Genomic DNA, 22,500 nt, shown 5'->3' with positions numbered 1-22,500 from the left:
TCCTGTATGTTTGTAGAGAATTGATTTTCCTCTGTGTAGTTTGAAACCTTTCTTAAAATGCGTTTGGGTCTTTTTACGCCTAAACGGAACATGTTAGAGGAGCACAGGAAGCGAAAGTTTCTAGCCCAGGCCTGAAACAGACACCGGATGATTTCCACTTTACTGTTCTGTACATGCCAGATGTATACGAAACCTCAGTCTGTTTTACTAAGCTTTTGTATGACCGAACCGAGCCGAACTATAGGCTAAACGATCTGCGAATTTATTTACTGGACCGTTTTTTACAACAGAGCTTGGGCTACGGTGTATATAGCTTTTGAATTGTACTTAGGCAGCTAGAGGGGTTGACTTGTAGTAGGGAATCTATATGGTGTAGTAAAAAAAAATCGAATTTAATATTAACCGAAAGCACACTGTTTTGGGAACATTTAAAATGCAGTTATTGATTTTTTTAAAAGTTGAACTTAAATTACTTTTATGTATATCGTTTTGCGTCTCTAAAAATTACTCAAGTGACAAAAAGCCATTAGGCTGCACGAAGCACACTGTCTCGGCTTAAACTCAAATGTCTTAATAGCAGTGTTTGACAGTACCGTTGTACCGCCACTTCGTCACGTGGCAAATCCGTTACTAGTCGATTTCATTGAACGGAATGCGCTAAGAGCATCTAGTGCAATGAAATGTTCAGTTTTGTTAACACACACACACTGTATGTGTGTGTATGTATATATATATATATATATATATATATGTGTGTGTGTGTATATATCTTTTTGTGTATGTGTGTGTATGTATATATATATATATATATTTATATATGTGTGTGTGTGTGTGTGTGTATATATCTTTTTGTGTATGTGTGTGTATATAGTGTGTATATATATATATGTATATGTATATATATATATATATATTTTTTTTTTTTGTCATAGTTTCCTGATCCAAACACTTGTACTTGCACACATACACACCCACACATAAACCAAGGTGTGTGAAGTGAACAGCCTGGTGGAGTGTGTGTATCCCAGCTCTGGGCAGGATGGGCACGACTGGACAGGACGAGGTCCGTGGTTTTTGTGCACGGTTTTTGGAGGAGTTCCCGAACCCTCTCGGGGAGGACGACCCTTTACCCCTCAGCCCCCTCAGTCGAAAGGTCACTCTCCCAGAGGTCAAAGGTGAGAGCCTGGATCTTGGACTTCGTCTGCTGACAGCTAGGTGAGTCTTCTGTTTGTGTATGAGTGTGTGTGAGAGAGAGAATTGGCAACATATGGGTGTCCTAAAATGCCATATATAGACCCGCTGTAAATCAAGTGTGTGTGTGCGTGTGTGTATGTGTGTGTCCACACACACACACACACACATGCATTTGCTGGTGCCCTCCCCTCTTTTCCTCCGGCCAGAGGAGGAGCCTCTGCTGTCACATTCTCTACATACCTACTCTGTACACCCCCCCCCCCCCCCCCCCCCAATCGCCTGAACCCGTCACAGTTTACTAAAGAGTCCCCTATCTCTCCTGTCTCCTCTGTTTCGTTCGCCCTCACCTCCACACAGCCTGCATAATGTCCACAGACCGGAACCCATTTTAGTTATTAACCATGCCGTCTGCAGAGCGGTGTTCATAACGCAGAGGAGACAGGGGGAGGAGACAGGGGGAGGAAACGAGGTTACTTTTGGAACGGGGTCTGGGTATTTCATGCAGAGACGGGGAAAGGAGGAGGTTGTGTTGTGTTTCACTGGCAGCGAAAAAAAAAAAAAAAAACGGCAACACACGACACGCTCTGTATGAAAAGCGCCAGGGTAGCACAAAAAAGCAGCAGGGTACAGTTTCAGTTCTAGACTTTTCTTTAATCCTGTTATGTCATTCATACTGCCATTCACCAGTCACCCCAGTTACCCCAGTCACCCCGGTCGCCTGGTGGTCTGAGCCAGGGACCGTGACTGTCCGTGGAGCTCTCGCGGGGAGGGGCTTTTTTCTCGAGATCTCCCTGGACTCTCTCCTCGTCTCCTCTGTAAAGAGTCTGACTGCGTTTGGATGAGAAGGAGTTTCCTCCTCAGGGTTATCACTATTGTTCTGCCCATTTCCTGTTTCTGACTCACACACTGTTCTCTACTCATTCACACTGGGCCCCGGGACTCGAATCTGTGCACGAAAAACCGTGCACACTGTTGTCCTTGCCTACTGTCACTACTCAGTGATATAAGGGAAAATAGACCCCCCCCCCTGTTTTTACGCTGGAAAAAAACCCACACCCTTTTCAAGGCCTGTTTGTAATGAAAAAAATTATATTGCATTAAATAAAGATGTTTGCACAACAGTTCTAGCACTTTACAACGCTGTATAATCACGATAAAATGAAACAAATGGAATGAAGCCATAAAGATACAAAATACAAATCCAGTTTTAATGTAGCCACTCACGCACTTGCAGGAGTAAAAGAGAGCCAATAACACGAAGGAATGAATTTAAAAAAAAGGAAAAAAGAGTGAAGGTGCTAACGGCCCCCAAAATAAAACTCGCAGGTTTTTAGCTGCATTTCAAAGCCATTGACAGACTGTGTATGTTGTCTAAGGGAGTGACCCTCAGAAATGAGGTGTCTGAAATCATACAGATTCCTCATTCATTGATTAATTGTGATTAAAAATCATGATTATAAATCGCGTTATAACCGGCAGTGCCATGCTTGAGGATCGTGACAAGTCATCACACGTAGAGTCGTTGTTGCTGCGCTTATAACGAGTCTCGTTTTTTAATTTAAAAGGCTGTCGTCAGTAAGAGGTAGTAGCATTGTGTGTATGATCCCAAAAGGTGGGTGTGGCCGAACCCCTGCACGGGCAGCTCAGTGCTCTCAGCTGTGAATTCTAACACTTCTTTGTTTGTCCCGGTGTAATTGTGAAAACTTGTGAGCTTTTGTGCGTTTGGGTTTAGTAAGGATGTGAGGCTGTTTGGCGTTTGTTACGGTCTTTTTGAAAATAGGCTAAGTTTACCCCCAAACAAATGCTTTAGAGAGAAACAGAGCGTTGAGTTTTTGGAATGTTCTCTGGAGCTCAGCCCAGTGGAGAACAGTACAGAACACCGTTCCCTTTTGAGCCAAAAGCAATTTATTTGTCAGAATGTTGAACAGCTGAATTAGCATGAAAAAATGCTTGACTGATCTGAAAAGATGCCAGATTATTTTGTGTTTCTCTGACGAATAATGAATTATGAAACAACTCAAATAGTACTGTCTTTTACAGTGCTACTGTCACTTAAAAACTTTCCAACAGTGCACCACAAAGGTGTCTTAATCGTAACTGTGTGTGTGTGTGTGTGTGTCTGTGTGTGTGTGTGTATCTGTGCCTGTTTGTGTGTGGGTGTATGTGTGTCTGTATGTCTGGTTTGTCGTGTGTGTTTGTGTCTGTGTGTGTGTGTTTATCTGTGCCTGTTTGTGTGTGGATATATGTGTGTCTGTGTGTCTGGTTTATTGTGTGTGTGTGTTTATCTGTGCCTGTTTGTGTGTGGATATGTGTGTGTGTGTGTGCGTGTGTGTGTGTCTGTAGGAACGCTTCATCCTGGCTGAGTGCTGCTGTGTGCCATGCCGCTGTGTCAGAGCTCCTAAAGGGTGACCTTTCACCTTTTCACTGTACCCAGGATGCCGAGCAGGCGGAGGAGACAGAGCAGGAAGTGGTTTGTGAGTTATCCCTCCCTTCCCCCCCTCTGGACCCTCTGTTTTGTCCCCAGTTAAAAGCTTTGAAGTGTTGGGGTATTTGTAATTGTCATCAGGGTATGATTAAAGCTCTTATTACGATATTGGTAACAGAAATTAAAAGACCATTTTATATGAGCAGTGGAGTGAGCAGTGAGCAGTGGAGTGCTCCCTCTAGTGTCTACATGTAGAATTGCAGAAATGAACAGAGAGAAACCAAAGAATTTCAACGCTTAAAGGCTATTTGTTCCCTGGTTTTTCCTTCACTGTGATTGTTCGCTCAGAGATCAGTTCAGTTTCCTGGGATGTAAACTAGCTCATCCGCATATTGGAATATATTATCCAAATGATCTTAGTGTCTTGCGATATCTAAACAGTAAAGAAATAAATAAATGAAAACATGACTGATTTTGCCCACCCTCCTCTGTTTCCAGTGTTACAGTCAGAACCTCTACAGAGGCTCTTTCTGAATAAGCTAAGGGAGGTGGTGGTGTCGTGGCATAAACAGCCCCCGGAACCTCCAGCCCGCTCCTCAAGGTTCCGCCTCTGCTCTGTGCACGCCATTCGGAACACCCGTCGGAAAATGGAGGATCGTCACGTGATCCTGTCCGACTTTAACCAGCTCCTGGGACTCCAGGTGATGTTAACGGACCTCCGTGGCTAATGCTAGCCCATTCCCCTGTAGGGGCTTTGTCTACTGGGTTTGATAAAATGGTATTCAGTCAAACTGAACCAACGTCACTGAGAGTTTACTGTTTCAGTAATGAATTGGACCAGTGACGAACATCGCTGAGTAGTGGTACCACTGGCAAAGACAACAGTAACAGTAATAATCCAATGATATTAGCTATAGTAGCTCTTGTAGTAGTAGTGAGTAACATAGTGTAATCCCATAGTCATTTAGTGTGGCAATTATAATTAACACTTTTGTTGGGGAGTTGAATGGGCAGAACTGCAGTCATTAGGCAACTCTGAACGTGGGGGAGATTGTGCAGTTTTCCAAATCGAGTACAGTTTTGACTGCTCCTCTAAAGGACAGGTGTGAATGTTGGATTCCTTTATTTTATAGTTATTAATCAGGCATGTACTGATAAAGATCATGATTACTGTCATCGTAATAGTCTAGTCTTAGCATCCTATGAATTATTAAACCACAGCACAAGGGTATTGTGGTTTGTGTGTAATAGGGTTAAGGGACAGAGTTTTTCTGTTCAGTAGTTCACGTTAATTATTTTCCATATCTCTGTTAAAACACAGATCAAATTAGCTCAGTAGGTTTCTGAACAACCCCTGCCCATCCAGAGACTTAGAAACATGGGATATTTGTTCTCTCCTATGATTGGCTTTTGAGGGTGGGTGTTTACCATTTGGCTCCTTCTACAGGAAGGGCCGGGACGTGAGTACTATGCGGTATTTGATGGACATGGAGGTGTGGACGCTGCCACATATGCTGCCACCCATTTACACGTCATTCTCAGCCAGCAGGAGGCGCTGTCCACTGATGTAGCTGCTGCATTTAAAAACGCTTTCACCAGCACAGACGACATGTTCAAGATCAAAGCTAAGAGAGAGGTGAGAGCTTAAGTTTGCTGGGATCCCTAACTGACACGCCTAGTTGTCCCCACAGTGCAGAGGTGTGTCATGTACCTCATTAAAGAACCGTGTCTTCATAATACAGAGGTGTATACTACATCTGTCAAAATTACCGTCTCCCACAGATGTGTATCAGATGTGTATCACTGCAGATGTGTATCACTGACATCGTTAAATTAGTGTCCCCACAGTGCAGATGAGTATAGTAGATCTGGGTAAAGGATTTACTCAGTGCAGATGAGTATAGTAGGGTGGTGCAGTGGGTAGCGCTGTCGCCTAACAGCAAGAAGGTCTCGGGTTCAATTCGCGGCCGGGGCAGCCAGGGCCCTTTCTGTGTGGAGTTTGCATGTTCTCCCTGTGTCTGTGTGGGTTTCCTCCCACAGTCCAAAGACATGCAGCTTAGGTGAATTGGAGACACTAAATTGCCCCTAGGTGTGTGAGTGTGTTTGTGTCTGTGTGTCTGGCCTGTGATGGACTGGCGACCTGTCCAGGGTGTTTCCCCGCCTTTCGCCCTGTGAGCGCTGGGATAGGCTCCAGCACCCCCCGCGACCCTAATCAGGATAAGCGGCTTAGATAGTGAGTGAGATGAGTATAGTAGATCTGGTTAAAGCCTTTACTCAGTGTAGATGAGTATAGTAGATCTGGTTAAAGCATTTACTCAGTGCAGATGAGTATAGTAGATCTGGTTAAAGCCTTTACTCAGTGTAGATGAGTATAGTAGATCTGGTTAAAGCATTTACTCAGTGCAGATGAATATAGTAGATCTGGTTAAAGCGTTTACTCAGTGTACATTAGTATAGTAGATCTGGTTAAAGCCTTTACTCAGTGTAGATTAGTATAGTAGATCTGGTTAAAGCGTTTACTCAGTGTAGATGAGTATAGTAGATCTGGTTAAAGCATTTACTCAGTGCAGATGAATATAGTAGATCTGGTTAAAGCGTTTACTCAGTGTAGATGAGTATAGTAGATCTGGTTAAAGCATTTACTCAGTGCAGATGAGTATAATAGATCTGGTTAAAGCCTTTACTCAGTGTAGATGAGTATAGTAGATCTGGTTAAAGCCTTTACTCAGTGTAGATGAGTATAGTAGATCTGGTTAAAGCATTTACTCAGTGCAGATGAGTATAGTAGATCTGGTTAAAGCCTTTACTCAGTGTAGATGAGTATAGTAGATCTGGTTAAAGCATTTACTCAGTGCAGATGAATATAGTAGATCTGGTTAAAGCGTTTACTCAGTGTACATTAGTATAGTAGATCTGGTTAAAGCCTTTACTCAGTGTAGATTAGTATAGTAGATCTGGTTAAAGCGTTTACTCAGTGTAGATGAGTATAGTAGATCTGGTTAAAGCATTTACTCAGTGCAGATGAATATAGTAGATCTGGTTAAAGCGTTTACTCAGTGTAGATGAGTATAGTAGATCTGGTTAAAGCATTTACTCAGTGCAGATGAGTATAATAGATCTGGTTAAAGCCTTTACTCAGTGTAGATGAGTATAGTAGATCTGGTTAAAGCCTTTACTCAGTGTAGATGAGTATAGTAGATCTGGTTAAAGCCTTTACTCAGTGCAGATGAATATAGTAGATCTGGTTAAAGCCTTTACTCAGTGTAGATGAGTATAGTAGATCTGGTTAAAGCCTTTACTCAGTGCAGATGAATATAGTAGATCTGGTTAAAGCGTTTACTCAGTGTAGATTAGTATAGTAGATCTGGTTAAAGATTTACTCAGTGCAGATGAGTATAATAGATCTGGTTAAAGCGTTTACTCAGTGCAGATGAGTATAGTAGATCTGGTTAAAGCATTTACTCAGTGTAGATTAGTATAGTAGATCTGGTTAAAGCGTTTACTCAGTGCAGATGAGTATAGTAGATCTGGTTAAAGCGTTTACTCAGTGTACATTAGTATAGTAGATCTGGTTAAAGCGTTTACTCAGTGTAGATGAGTATAGTAGATCTGGTTAAAGCGTTTACTCAGTGTAGATTAGTATAGTAGATCTGGTTAAAGCGTTTACTCAGTGTAGATGAGTATAGTAGATCTGGTTAAAGCGTTTACTCAGTGCAGATGAGTATAGTAGATCTGGTTAAAGCCTTTACTCAGTGTAGATGAGTATAGTAGATCTGGTTAAAGTGTTTACTCAGTGTAGATGAGTATAGTAGATCTGGTTAAAGCGTTTACTCAGTGTAGATTAGTATAGTAGATCTGGTTAAAGCGTTTACTCAGTGCAGATGAATATAGTAGATCTGGTTAAAGCGTTTACTCAGTGTAGATGAATATAGTAGATCTGGTTAAAGCCTTTACTCAGTGTAGATGAGTATAGTAGATCTGGTTAAAGCGTTTACTCAGTGCAGATGAGTATAGTAGATCTGGTTAAAGCGTTTACTCAGTGTAGATTAGTATAGTAGATCTGGTTAAAGCGTTTACTCAGTGTAGATGAGTATAGTAGATCTGGTTAAAGCGTTTACTCAGTGTAGATGAGTATAGTAGATCTGGTTAAAGCCTTTACTCAGTGCAGATGAGTATAGTAGATCTGGTTAAAGCGTTTACTCAGTGTACATTAGTATAGTAGATCTGGTTAAAGCGTTTACTCAGTGTAGATTAGTATAGTAGATCTGGTTAAAGCCTTTACTCAGTGTAGATGAGTATAGTAGATCTGGTTAAAGCGTTTACTCAGTGTAGATTAGTATAGTAGATCTGGTTAAAGTGTTTACTCAGTGCAGATGAATATAGTAGATCTGGTTAAAGCGTTTACTCAGTGTAGATGAGTATAGTAGATCTGGTTAAAGCGTTTACTCAGTGTAGATGAGTATAGTAGATCTGGTTAAAGCCTTTACTCAGTGCAGATGAGTATAGTAGATCTGGTTAAAGCCTTTACTGAGTGTAGATGAGTATAGTAGATCTGGTTAAAGCGTTTACTCAGTGTAGATGAGTATAGTAGATCTGGTTAAAAGCTTTACTCAGTGTAGATGAGTATAGTAGATCTGGTTAAAGCCTTTACTCAGTGCAGATGAATATAGTAGATCTGGTTAAAGCTTTACTCAGTGTAGATGAGTATAGTAGATCTGGTTAAAGCTGTTTACTCAGTGTAGATGAGTATAGTAGATCTGGTTAAAGCGTTTACTCAGTGTAGATTAGTATAGTAGATCTGGTTAAAGCTTTACTCAGTGTAGATGAGTATAGTAGATCTGGTTAAAGCGTTTACTCAGTGCAGATGAAGTATAGTAGATCTGTTAAAGCGTTTACTCAGTGTAGATTAGTATAGTAGATCTGGTTAAAAGCGTTTACTCAGTGCAGATGAGTATAGTAGATCTGGTTAAAGCGTTTACTCAGTGTAGATTAGTATAGTAGATCTGGTTAAAGCGTTTACTCAGTGTAGATTAGTATAGTAGATCTGGTTAAAGCGTTTACTCAGTGTAGATGAGTATAGTAGATCTAGGTTAAAGCCGTTACTCAGTGTAGATGAGTATAGTAGATCTGGTTAAAGCGTTTACTCAGTGTAGATGAGTATAGTAGATCTGGTTAAAAGCATTTACTCAGTGTAGATGAGTATAGTAGATCTGGTTAAAGCGTTTACTCAGTGTAGATGAGTATAGTAGATCTGGTTAAAGCGTTTACTCAGTGCAGATGAGTATAGTAGATCTGGTTAAAGCGTTTACTCAGTGTAGATGAGTATAGTAGATCTGGTTAAAGCGTTTACTCAGTGTAGATGAGTATAGTAGATCTGGTTAAAGCGTTTACTCAGTGTACATTAGTATAGTAGATCTGGTTAAAGCATTTACTCAGTGTAGATGAATATAGTAGATCTGGTTAAAGCGTTTACTCAGTGTAGATTAGTATAGTAGATCTGGTTAAAGCCTTTACTCAGTGTAGATTAGTATAGTAGATCTGGTTAAAGCCTTTACTCAGTGTAGATTAGTATAGTAGATCTGGTTAAAGCGTTTACTCAGTGTAGATGAGTATAGTAGATCTGGTTAAAGCATTTACTCAGTGTAGATTAGTATAGTAGATCTGGGTAAAGCCTTTACTCAGTGTAGATTAGTATAGTAGATCTGGTTAAAGCGTTTACTCAGTGTACATTAGTATAGTAGATCTGGGTAAAGCGTTTACTCAGTGTAGATGAGTATAGTAGATCTGGTTAAAGCGTTTACTCAGTGTAGATGAGTATAGTAGATCTGGTTAAAGCATTTACTCAGTGTAGATGAGTATAGTAGATCTGGTTAAAGCGTTTACTCAGTGTAGATGAGTATAGTAGATCTGGTTAAAGCGTTTACTCAGTGTAGATGAGTATAGTAGATCTGGTTAAAGCGTTTACTCAGTGTAGATGAGTATAGTAGATCTGGTTAAAGCATTTACTCAGTGTAGATTAGTATAGTAGATCTGGTTAAAGCGTTTACTCAGTGCAGATGAATATAGTAGATCTGGTTAAAGCGTTTACTCAGTGTAGATGAATATAGTAGATCTGGTTAAAGCGTTTACTCAGTGTAGATTAGTATAGTAGATCTGGTTAAAGCGTTTACTCAGTGTAGATGAGTATAGTAGATCTGGTTAAAGCGTTTACTCAGTGTAGATGAGTATAGTAGATCTGGTTAAAGCGTTTACTCAGTGCAGATGAGTATAGTAGATCTGGTTAAAGCCTTTACTGAGTGTAGATGAGTATAGTAGATCTGGTTAAAGCGTTTACTCAGTGTAGATGAGTATAGTAGATCTGGTTAAAGCGTTTACTCAGTGTAGATTAGTATAGTAGATCTGGTTAAAGCGTTTACTCAGTGTAGATGAATATAGTAGATCTGGTTAAAGCGTTTACTCAGTGCAGATGAGTATAGTAGATCTGGTTAAAGTGTTTACTCAGTGTAGATGAGTATAGTAGATCTGGTTAAAGCGTTTACTCAGTGTAGATTAGTATAGTAGATCTGGTTAAAGCGTTTACTCAGTGTAGATGAGTATAGTAGATCTGGTTAAAGCGTTTACTCAGTGTAGATGAATATAGTAGATCTGGTTAAAGCGTTTACTCAGTGCAGATGAGTATAGTAGATCTGGTTAAAGTGTTTACTCAGTGTAGATGAGTATAGTAGATCTGGTTAAAGCGTTTACTCAGTGTAGATTAGTATAGTAGATCTGGTTAAAGCGTTTACTCAGTGTACATTAGTATAGTAGATCTGGTTAAAGCATTTACTCAGTGTAGATGAGTATAGTAGATCTAGTTAAAGCCTTTACTCAGTGCAGATGAATATAGTAGATCTGGTTAAAGCGTTTACTCAGTGTAGATGAGTATAGTAGATCTGGTTAAAGCATTTACTCAGTGTAGATGAGTATAGTAGATCTGGTTAAAGCGTTTACTCAGTGTAGATGAGTATAGTAGATCTGGTTAAAGCGTTTACTCAGTGCAGATGAGTATAGTAGATCTGGTTAAAGCCTTTACTCAGTGTAGATGAGTATAGTAGATCTGGTTAAAGCGTTTACTCAGTGTAGATGAGTATAGTAGATCTGGTTAAAGCGTTTACTCAGTGCAGATGAGTATAGTAGATCTGGTTAAAGCGTTTACTCAGTGCAGATGAGTATAGTAGATCTGGTTAAAGCGTTTACTCAGTGTAGATGAATATAGTAGATCTGGTTAAAGCCTTTACTCAGTGTAGATTAGTATAGTAGATCTGGCGCTGTCCCCATAGCGCGGGGATATCTTTATGCACAGGGTTATGTTAGATATTAGATGTCAGATGTGTGTATTTAGATTCTGTGTGTGTGCATGTATACGTCCTCCTTATCTCAGTATTTCAGCTGTACAGATCTCCACGGCCTCGCCCGGAAAAACACCACCTCATTACATATGTACGACATAAGCGAGAGAGAGCAACAGATAAAATTTCTACACATGTAATTGCTCTCTGTTAGAGACTGCATTCCTGCATCTTCAACTCTTTTAAAAGCTGGATCTGTCTTAGACAGCTGTTGACGTGGGTCAGCGTTGCAGGTTCGTTGTTCAGATATGAGTAAGCCCTAGCTCTGTGTCGGAGAGTGTGTGTGTGTATTTTCAGAAGGGATCCGAGTTTCTTTCATGCTTTCACTCATCTTTAGACGTCTGTGACCTTCGCAGACGTAAAAGTGAGAGTTGAGGGTGAGGGGGTGTAGAAAAACAGGTTTGGGACTCCAGCGTCTGTTCACAGAAAGGTGTTACTTTCTTTTTTTCTGTTTGTTCTTATTGAATTTAATGGGTTAAATACACAGTCAGCTTCATCTTGGGTCGGACAACTACATCTGCCCGAGTTAAACACAAATACCACGTAAACCAATACAAAAAAACCCCCCAAACAAACAAACAAAAAAAGAATTTCAGCAAACATGCAGATGAAACACATCAGTGCCATTTAAATCATTTCAGTACGAACTAGGACATCCATTTTGTGTGTGTTTCTTCATGTGTGAACGAGGATGTGTCATTTTCCCTGTCTGTGTGTAATTATTTAATCTGGGCTCTCTGTGTCCTAGCGTCTGCGGAGTGGCAGTACGGGTGTGGCCGTTTTGTTGGACGGCGATTGGCTGCATGTCTCCTGGCTGGGCGACTCCCAGGCCCTGCTGGTTAGACAGGGAGACCCTGTTACACTGATGGACCCTCACAAACCAGAGAGAGAGGTACAGATATCCGTTAAAAACCCACAGCCAACTGATCACCACAAACCTTACCACTTATTTTTACTGCTCCTTTTAACTGCCGTTTGCTCGTTAAACTCCTTCTGCTTCCAGCTGTAAATAAGCTAGTGTTTATATGTTGAAACCCAAGTGTCACAGCCATGGAAATACACTACACCCCCCTCTGCACGGTTGTTCTGAGATAAAAACGTGACCGTGTGGGAAAAAAAAATCAGCAAGATGTGAAGAAGTGGATCGTTTTTCTGGTCCCACATTTGCTCTGTTCTTGCTCCTTCTCTTCATGTTCACACCGAGAAGGGCTCTGCAGTCTTATTTCCTTCGTGTGTTTGGGGGAAAATGAAAAAGCAACCAAAGATTTGTTAAAAGAAAAATGGAAAAGACCCTCTTCTCCCCCCCCCCCCCCCTTTCTTTCAGGATGAGAAACTTAGGATCGAGGATCTGGGCGGGTGTATTGCCTTCATGGGCTGCTGGCGTGTTAACGGCACCTACGCGGTGTCCCGGGCCATCGGTAAGTCGGCTCTCGCGTCTCGGCGTGAGAAATGGAGGGATGATAAACGAGTGTTGTGTGAAGACGAGCTTTACACAGACGCCGCTCGCCAGTGTGGGAGCGTTGGGGGAAAAAGAGACAGGCTGGAGTTTGGTAGCTGCTGCGTTTTGTGAGGCCGTAACGCAGGCGGCGTAAGCGTCCTGGTGGACGATGTGATGTCACTGATTACTGGGTAGAGTATTTTACAGTTACAGTCATTCTGAGGTCCTTTACTCATCATGGTTACAGTGTAGATGACTGCATTGTCTGCTTCTCTTCCGTTTGTTTTACCTCTCTTCTCCTCCCTCAGTCTCCCTCTCTCTCTCCATCTTCTTCTCTCTCCATCTCCCTCTCTCTCTCTCTCTCCATCTCCCCCTCTCTCTCTGTCTCTCTCTCTCTCTCTCTCGGTCTCTCTCTCTCCATCTCCCTCTCTCTCTCTCTCTCTCCATCTCCCTCTCTCTCTCTCTCTCTCTCTCTCTCCATCTTTGATATCCACTGGATTGGCTGATCATGTCATGTCTGTATGCAGCCTCAGAGGTGATAAGTGATAGGATTGCTGTTTGCTGATTCATGGTGCTCAGATTTGCTGAGTCATGTTCCCTCTTTTGCTGGACCAGGTGACTTTGACCAGAAACCGTACGTGTCAAACGCCGCTGACTGTTCCTCCACGCGGTTGAACGGGGACGAGGATTACGTCCTGCTGGCGTGTGACGGGTTTTTCGACGTGGTGCAGCCAGCCGACGTACCCGGCCTGGTTCTGGAAGCCTTGCGGGCCAGTTCTGGTTCCGGGGAGGAAGTGGCCCAAAGCCTGGTGGCGCAGGCCAAAGCGGCCGGGTCCAGCGACAACATCACGGTTCTGGTGGTGTTCCTGAGGGAACCAGCACAGCTGCTTTGTCAGGAACCGGGACGGCAGAGCCGAAAAACAGAGCAAGAACCAGACGTCTCCGACGCTGCAGCACAGAACTGAGATCCAGAAGGTTTTCATCAGGATCAGAGGATCGGCTGAATTCCATGCCGGCCCTCTGTCCACCTCCAGAAGCAAACCGAGTGGTGGCGACCATTTTGGAGGTCTGGGCGGGAGGCCTTGGGCATCCTCTGAAGCCGGTCCAGTCGACAATGAAATGCCACGCATATACAGCTCATCAGTGTTGAGGTCATTCAGAAGTGACAGCGATAATAGCAACATATTCCGTTTTTAAAACAAAACAAAACAAACAAACAAAAAATAACAGGACTTTTTCTAGTATCTACTGGTATGACTTAGGTTGAGGAACTGGTTTGACCAGTTTAACTAAATCCCAGTTTAACTTAAAGTTTAACTTGACTGCTTTGTTGCATTGGTTTTGTTGGCCTTTCTCTTATGTACAGGTGCTGCACATCCCTCAGAAGAATCTGACAAACATGAGGAGATGTAAGAATGTGCCAAGCCGAGGTTGTGCTTTGAAAGGAACGGAAACATTTATCATTCTTCGTTCTAAGATGCAACTTTTTTTTTTTTCCAATACTGAAACGTTTTCTACAGGGTTTTCCCGTATCAAAAGACTGTTACATCGTCATGGAAACTGAAGACGGTTGGTGTCACTTTAAAATATTTGTCTGGAGGTGGAAAAAAAAAATCTGAGCATTTCCTGTTTTCGTGGAATGTCTCCCACAGTTTTGATAGTTCACGCCACGGTCAGAGAGATTCTCAGCTGTACTTACCTCAGCTCTGTGCCATAGTATGTAAGAGTTTTTTTCTGCATCAAAGTAATGTTAATGTTTAAATGCCAGTCTTTGCCAAGAACTCTTTTTCGCCTTTCATTGGAGACCAATACTTTTTCCAGGCTCCTCGGTAGCTTCCTGTTTACCTGTAGCTTTTGTACAATGTGCGTAAAAAAAAAAAGGCAATTTGTGATTGCACAAAAACTTGTTTTTTTTTTTTGTAATTGCACCACTGCATGACGGTCTTACTGGATACTAACGAAAAACTAACATATGCAAACAGACCGGAGCAGATCTCTCCTCCTAGAACCACGTGCGGTGTCCGCAGCCTTCATGACTCCGGCGTAAAGACAGGAATGCTCGATGGGGTTCGTTTCCAGTCCGCGTGCCTTTCTTCTGGACGTCAGCATTAGCGGCGGTAATATCATACGCCGTCTGAGCGCGAGGGAAAGGGAAAGAGAGAGTGTTTACCGGCAGCCTGGCCGAGCCCTTCCTGCAGTTTGGCTGAGGGAACCGAAGGGCTCACCTTACACCCCAAAGCATGAATATTTAAATAGGCCTGTGACATGCAACTAATATGACTGCAGCAGCCGCTGCGCAAGCCGTTCGGACTAATTATAGAACCAGCCTGATGGCCGCGGAACGGAGAGAGAGAGAGAGGAGGATGGGCCGCGGGGTGTCAGGACAGTCAGATAAGATGGCTACGAAGTTCTCTCACACACCTTAGGTGTTGTTACTCTACCTACAAACCGTACACTTTCAGTCGGATCTCCCCTGTGACGTCGTGCTAGTGTGTTGTGACGTAACACAAATACAGTATTAGATCAAGAGACCGAATTTCATTCCGTAATAATCAATTACGCACGATGGTTGACGAGATTGTTGTCGTGTATAAATGATTTCAGTTACTGCTGCTTTTTCTGGAGGTGTGTTAATGATTACTGTAAGCTGAGTAAAGAAACCGCATTCTTTAAAGTTTTTCGAAACAGTTGACTGACCTTGTTTTTAACCCAAAGACTTCCTGCTGATTTCAGAATAGTGGCTGACACAAGTTTATGGGACCTTGAATATTCTTTTTATTTTTTTCTCCCCTGCTGGATGTCACTTTTCCTTGTGTCAAGCTCTCTCTCTCTCTCTCTCTCTCTCTCTCTCTCTCTCTTTCTCTTTGTGCAGTACTTGTTCAATAGAGCTTTGTGTCTCTGATGTGTCGTTCCGTTGCCATATCTTTGCCATCTAAGCTGTGGTTACATGATGCCTTTGCCAGTAAATGACATAATCTGTACTTGTGATCTTTTGTCTGGTTAGACTTTTCCCATAATGCACTGCACGGCCCACTGCTGGGAACAAGCGGTGACATCATTGCGACGGCCCGCTGCCCAGTTAGCCGCCTGAGCCCCTAAAGAATACAACTGGAGTTTGAGCAGGGACAGTGATGTCATAATGGAAGCTTTGGAATTTTTAACGTGGTTCCAACGAAATGTTGCTTCGTTGGATTCCACAGAGGGTCTGGCTCCGGCTCCCGGTGCTCGATTCTCCTCCGAGGGTTCCAGAATGTCCTTTTCCTCAGCTGTGAAGGAATGCCAGGAATGTTCTGTAGGTTAAGGCCAATAGAAATGGCTAAGAGATGTTCTCATCGCAGCAGTAGACAGATCTGGTGTCCTTCATTCCATGTGACTGAAGATGCAGCATTTAACTTTTTTTTAATTTTTTTTTTTTTTTTTTAAATGTTTTACCATCATATGTTGCTCCTGTTAAACATGAACGTTTTGGTTAATTTATCATTCTGAATCAAGAAGTCATATCACTGGACTACATAGTTATGAATTTCTTACCAGTTTAAAAAAAAAAAAGAAAAAAGAGGGGGAAGAAATGGAGGAAGTGGTCAGGATTTTGGAATGTGGCTGCAGTGGCCGATGGCCGGACGTGGCGTAGCAGTATTCAGCATAAGGCACCACCGCACTTGTTTCTGTTTCTGGATATTAAGATTTCATTTTTTTTTTTTACTAATACATGTGTAAACTCTTTCCTCATTGTTACGCAGTCTCTCTCACATTGAATGTTCTGGCAGTGCCTTGCTTGTGTGCACTTGCTTGTGTGTGTGTGTGTGTGTGTGCGCGTGTGTGCGTGCGTGCGTGTGTGCATCTCTTTTCCAAAGCAAACACAAAAGGCCAATTACAGTATTATTAAATGGCGTGAGGAGAGTTCTAGGAATAGTCCTACTGACACTACACATTCACTGCCATTCTACTCAACTGTGAGGGAACTGGTGCGTCTCGAGCAGTGCATTGGTGTGTGTGTGTGTGTGTGTGTGTGTGCGCGCTCACACACACGTTTGTGTCTGTGCGCGTGTTTCTTAAAACCATGTTCTCTGTAGACATTTGTAATGATAAAGGTAGTCGTGTAATTAATATTTGTACTCTGCTAACACAAGCGTAAATGTGATCTTCATACGTGGATGTAGTGAACTGTCAAGCTCAGCTCCAGTGGACCTAATGCCAGCCAGCAAACCAACTCACCCTTTGGCGCCGTTTTCTTCGCCTGTCGGGTGATCTGATGTTGTGAGGTTTTTGAAATAACCCTTTTTGTATTGAGATTCTCTCTGTGTTGACTTCACCATTAAATCATGACATGAAATGAAATAAATATTCCATGGACCACTCCAAATGTCTCTGTTGTTGTTGTTGTTGTTATTATTATTACTACTACTACTACTTTTATTATTGTTATTATTGTTGTTGTTGTTGTTGTTGTTGTTATTTTGGAAGTGTGTATTATTACTGCTCATCACCTGTTTTGTTTGTTTTAATTTTTGTTTGTTTGATTTCTGCTGAATCATAGAGGACAGTCGTATGTTTTGTCTTTTAGCTGGACAGGAAGTGCTAAGAAAACAGAGGAAGAGTCTTTTCACCCCTTCTTTTTCTGAATCTTGTCCTTGAGATAAGATATGTCTGCAAAATATGAATGCAGAACTGCCTTTTTTTTTAGTTGAGCTACAATTTGGCAGTTGAAATGGTCTTCAGCGTTGCGTAATATTTCATGTTTCTATAACGTCTCCACTCTCTCCACACAGCGGGCAGTGGTTAAGCTGTACAGGGACCAGAGCTGTGTGCCCTGGTCATAGCTAAGGGCCAACCTGAATGGGATGGCTGTTTCCATGAGATAACGTCAATGCTGACAGGCCCCTTTCAGGACAGCTGTCATCCTTCAAGAGCAAAATGATTGATTACCTTTTGGAAACCAATAAAAGAGATTACGTGTCTTATAGCTCTATATGATGCTTGGGTTTCAATGCCATTTCCTAACGTTTCGGGGGGTATATCAAGGGAAAATATGAGTTCTTCAGTGAGTAAAAAAAAAACAAGATGGAGAGGACAATTAAATAAACGTATGTCTCCCCTCGGGAAATATAACTGTAAACAGAGAATGACAAATTACATGTATTTGAGCTGTCGAAAGCTGTTTTAAATCAAATATCTGTGCAACGTTTTCAAAACGTGTACAGTAGCTCTTGTGGTGATGATTTCCGAAATAAAATGAATAATTTTATGGATTTAGGGTGAGTTGTAGTTTGTTTGTTTGCTTGTTTGTTTGTTTGTTTGTCTGGGGAGGGCGGGGGGGTACGGTACTGGGAGATATTTTGATGTTTAGTATAGCGCTGCAAAGTCATCTACGTAAGATTAGTTTATTATTCGGTTTTGAAAATCAAATTTCAGGGTTTTTTTTTTTTTTTTCAAACCTATGATATTGAAATGTGACTTCAGAAATTAAACGCCGGGTGGAGCGATGTAAATCTATAATCCTCATTCAACTTGATACAATTATATTACTCCCGTCTCCAACCACGTGATCTTCCCCGTTATTTCCTGCTGCAACATTTGCTTGCCGTTCCACTGCTCCGCTTTGAGTCTGTGTGTGTGGCCAGTCGACTCAACATACAAAGTGTTGATTGGGACTTTTTTTTTTTTTTACTGTAGGTTACTGCAAGGCAGCAAGATTTTTTTTTTATTTTTTTAATTAAAGAAAACAACATTCAGGTTTTACTTCTCTCTGTCAGGGTCGAAAATATCAGTCGCATAAACAACTTGGAAGTGGTACGTTAGGTACAACTTACTTCGTGACTGGGTTTATATAGCTGGAGGATTTCTGTTCTTTTTCTGGTTCTAACTCTAGGTTGTGGAGAGATTTGCCTTAGTGTGTGAAGGCAGCTCAGTTTTAGTAATGGCGACAGCTGCGGTATCTGCCCCCGCTGGCGGCGGACCTAACCCCGGATCCGGAGCTGAGTTGGTCCGCGGTCAAGCCTTCGATGTCGGGCCCCGTTACAGTAACCTGTCGTACATTGGAGAAGGAGCTTACGGCATGGTTTGGTGAGATACATTTCATGTTTATGCATATAGAACTTATCAGATACATTTAATGTTGCTACCATTCTTGACTAGGGCTGACTTGAAAGAGATGGAAAATTTTAGTGTAACTATTGTAGCAAAATATAGGTTAAAGTAACTTCTGAAGTACGCAAATAAACGAATAAACTGTTATCGTGATGCGTTTGTGGAACTAGTGTTTATTTTGTTACCCTTCAACACTCATTCAATCCGCGCAGTGATTCCAACTGACGTCATTAGCCAGATAGCTTAGCAGAACAACTAATATGCTAAATGTACTGTTAGCTGTCTAGCACAAGGATGCACAAGTTGGCCTGTAGTAGCAAATGTTGGTTTTTTGAGCGAACCGAAGATGTTAGATAAATTGATTGTTATTTTATGCAGTCATATTTGATGGCAGAGATACGTCTTAAAATGTGTTGACACTGCTGTTTTAGGCTAGGTGTGCTAACCTTTGCTAGTCAAAGTACTTGTTGATCTCAGGGAATCGACGATAGTTTGGCTAATCCGTGTAATTATTTTGTTTTGTTTCGTTTCGTTTCGTTTCGTTCTAGTTTGAGAAAATTTAGGCAGACTTGCAAATAAACAACTATGTAGCGTACTCCGTTTTTAAAATTAGTAATGATGTCCAAGCATGTTTTTTTTTGTTTTTTTGTTTTTTTGCATTTTCGCTTAAATGAGTCTACTCTTTAAAAAAATGTAATTTTGTTCTCTGAAAAAAGGCGTTAAATTCTCTGACAAAGACATGTAGACCGACAAGACAACAGACCATTTTGTACTGTCACTATGGAAACATTATTATGACATACCGCAACCCCCAGTTTATAGCCTAAATCTAATAAACAGCACGCACTGTTATGTAAAAACATCATTTGTATATGCATGGGACTGAATATGTACGTGAAGTCCAAGAGGAACGTAGTCTGGAATCAAGCTTTGTTTATGTAATTTGCGCAGTGTGAAAAATGCATAGATGGGACGATGCGGGACGTCAACGCAGCAGAGCGCAGTTTGCGCGCCGCTCTCTTTTGCGAAAGCGTGGGCGCAGATTGCCCAAGGCTGAGAACAAGCCGTTGAGAGAAAATGCCTTCAAAATGTGGCTTTCGCTTGTGTTCGAAGCCTCGACATACGAACTTTACCTGGAACATTTTTCACTGATGCAGGGTCGAGAGGTATGCAGTGTAGTGAGAGAGAGAGAGAGAGAGAGAGAGAGCGTCTGTTTATGTTCCACTGCAGTTCTTTTTCTTGATGGACGAGATTATCATGTGCTTTCCTTTGGTTGTAATGTTAGTTATCAGAAACATTTGATGTCGATGTCCGTTCACACATGAACGTGTGATATGTGTATTCATTGGAGTTGCACATTCTCCCTTTTATTAAACCACTGACACTGTGTCTAGGAGTCCTAACAGAAGCTGGTAGGTAAACTAATGATGCTAACAAGTTTGGATTTCATCTTTTTTTTTTTTTGGCTCGAGCTGATGCATGAGACTATGAGAGCCAGCCCTCTGGGTGGGGTGGGGTGGGGTGGAGTTGGTAAGAGATGTAGCCTACTCTTTTGAAATCACTTTTTTATTAGTTAGTTATGAGGTAAGAGAGGGCAACGACTTTTTTTTTCTTTTTTTTTTTTAAACTGATAAATCACAAACCACCAAATGGTTCATGGTTTATAGCAATGGTGCAGCAGATAGGTGGAATTAGACCTCAGGGTTTGGCACAAGGGCAACACAGGCACAACAACAATGCTGTTTCTTTCAAGGCAAAAATTTCAGAACATTTTCAGCTTTGTCCTGTGTCCATTGAAAAATCGGTTCTCTGCTGGCCTGCAAACTGAAGGCCAACTCCCCCCCCCCTTTTTTTTTCTTTTTTTTTTTTTTTTTTGGGCCCATCTGTTCGCCGGGCGGATAGTGTCGGCTCCAGGAGAGTGATCTCATCACTGGATGAGTCTTTTCTCTTTCATTCGTGCGGATAAACAAACGAATGAATGAATGAATGAACGAATGAATGAATGAGGGAGCGGAGCTGTAGATGTGGCCACAAAGGACCGATGGTGGCAGGGAGCGCATTGCCTCTCCTCTCGGACGTGTGAAATTTGAATGCGGTCGGACTTCCTGCAAGGATGGAGGAATCTAATGAGACGTTGGACTTGCTTTAGGCAGGGCAGACAACTATGGTTGATGTACGTGTGTGTGTGTGTGTGAGAGAGAGAGAGAATTTGAATGAGTGTGAACCACGAAGCTTGTAATGCAGATTTATAATTAGGTAGATGCTCCCTTGTTTTCCCGCCTTTTTTCCCCTTCCAATTCCATGTGACGCGGCTCGGCGACTCCTGGCAGACCTTTGAATTTTCCGTTCTTACCCTCCCAAACCCCCCCCCCCCACCCACCCCCACCCCTTCTCCAAGCAAACACACAAAAACCTCTGTTTTCCGATTTCCACAGTAACCAGTTCACCTCTCCTCACGTCAAGTGCCTTAGCGAAAACAAGAACATTCCGGATAGTGAGTCAAATGACGTTTTTTTTTGTTCTGGCAGAAATATCCCCATTCCACCAGAAAAATGAAACTGGCCATTTTGTACGAGTGAAACAGCAGTTTGTCTATTGTAGTCCTTTTCAAATTCCTTTTTCTGTTTGTTTGTTTTCTGTTTTGTTTTGTTGTTTTTTTTTCGTGGCTTGCCAGACATTGTTCACATCGCATTGAAGAGGAGTAGACAGATACTTCTTTGAAGCCTTTTGCCCCTACAGCTTTGCCATAAAGCTGAACCAAGTGAAGGCCTTTGGTGCCCGTAAGTTTGGAAGAACCGGACGTTTCTGCAGGATATCTGAACATTGCTACTGTTATGACAGTTACTGTTTGACAGTAATTGCTGGGTTTCACCATGCTGACGTTAGAATCGTGACAGCTGGAGACTGGAGTGGGGTTATGTGAGGTTGCCCTTGCTCGATTTGGACGTGTCTTTTCTCTCCAGTGAAAAGACGAATGCAGATTCCCCAAACAGAGGGATTCTTCCCAAAACAGTGCCCCCAGGGCAGACTCCTGATAACTGATAATAATATTAAAAAAAAAAAAAAAAAACCGAGGTGATACTGACATCTTGAGAACCCATGTTCCCCAGAATGTTCCAATGACCATTTGAGTCTGTGAGATTCAGCCTGTAAGACTGAATTACTAACGCTTTTAGGGTTGAATGCATTTTCTTTTCTTGTTCTGATCTCACCAAGTGTTCACAGAAGCTGCTAGCGTTTGTTGAGATCACTATTGTGATAGCACAGGTGTAGAGTACTCCATGCAAGTCGAAATCTTCAAGATTCTGATTGTGTTTTTTTTTTTTTTGTGGGGGAATTATGGCTGGTGACACGTTTGTAGACTCAGATAATGTGGCTTTGATAGAACCTGTAAGAATGAAATGGATGAACTAGGTGTGTGTGAGTGTAACTAACAGAGGGTTCTGAGAGATTTGGTTTAAAAAACCGACGTGTTTCTGAGACATGATTGGTCGCTGAGATGAGTGATTTTGTCTCCACTTGTCATAAAAGAGAGTTGCGTATCGACATGGCCTTATTTTTCCAGGCAGCTCTTTGCAGCCAGACTAAATCCCTCAGTGCATGTTTAGTCCTGTGTGATCATGTTTTTTGGTTTCTTTGTTGACTTATCTGTGATGTTCTCCCTGTTCCGTAACCCTTTACAGTGGTGTTATTTTTCTATTAGAGATTTAGAGACTTTGTTGAAAATCTGCGGTTACACACGCCAGTCGTGTGGTTTACCAACATCCTCAGGCATTGGTCAGACGCTCAGATACACGTTTAACATAAATATAAATATAAAATATAAATATAAAAAATGATATAAATATCATATAGAAACGTGTATAAATATTGCCATATAATGCCCCTTGTTTTTCACACGGTCCCATGGGGAAGGTTCAAGATGATCAACAGCCCAAGGAGAATGATCAGGTCTGACTCAGCCAGTA

At 41.8% G+C, this 22,500-nt stretch overlaps 2 protein-coding genes across 4 annotated transcripts in view; both read left to right on the top strand.

Annotated features, from left to right (window-relative positions):
• The window catches only part of ppm1f (protein phosphatase, Mg2+/Mn2+ dependent, 1F), a 16,875-nt gene extending 102 nt beyond the window's left edge, over positions 1–16,773 (top strand). Inside the window, exons 2-9 of one of the 2 annotated variants that reach the window (XR_004025939.1) lie at positions 933–1,215; positions 3,538–3,668; positions 4,118–4,320; positions 5,067–5,255; positions 11,756–11,899; positions 12,332–12,425; positions 13,061–14,562; positions 15,450–16,773. Coding sequence is in view for 1 of the 2 variants with exons in the window: in XM_030791812.1 (XP_030647672.1) it covers positions 1,040–1,215; positions 3,538–3,668; positions 4,118–4,320; positions 5,067–5,255; positions 11,756–11,899; positions 12,332–12,425; positions 13,061–13,410 (1,287 nt within the window). In the remaining variant the exon portion in view is untranslated. Of the gene's footprint in view, positions 1–932; positions 1,216–3,537; positions 3,669–4,117; positions 4,321–5,066; positions 5,256–11,755; positions 11,900–12,331; positions 12,426–13,060 lie in introns of both variants that reach the window. The other variant, XM_030791812.1, reaches the window with a different exon arrangement.
• Positions 16,774–18,170: 1,397 nt separating this feature from the next.
• The window catches only part of mapk1 (mitogen-activated protein kinase 1), a 20,596-nt gene continuing 16,266 nt past the window's right edge, over positions 18,171–22,500 (top strand). For both annotated transcript variants that reach the window (XM_030791170.1, XM_030791169.1), the window contains exon 1: positions 18,171–18,508. In XM_030791170.1, coding sequence (XP_030647030.1) covers positions 18,363–18,508 — 146 coding nt within the window. In that variant the 5' untranslated portion in view covers positions 18,171–18,362. The remainder of the gene's footprint in view (positions 18,509–22,500) is intronic.

The sequence above is a fragment of the Chanos chanos genome, chromosome 14 (assembly GCF_902362185.1).
Source record: "Chanos chanos chromosome 14, fChaCha1.1, whole genome shotgun sequence".
Classification (NCBI taxonomy): domain Eukaryota; kingdom Metazoa; phylum Chordata; class Actinopteri; order Gonorynchiformes; family Chanidae; genus Chanos; species Chanos chanos.
This window is presented reverse-complemented; position numbering and strand designations above follow the sequence as displayed.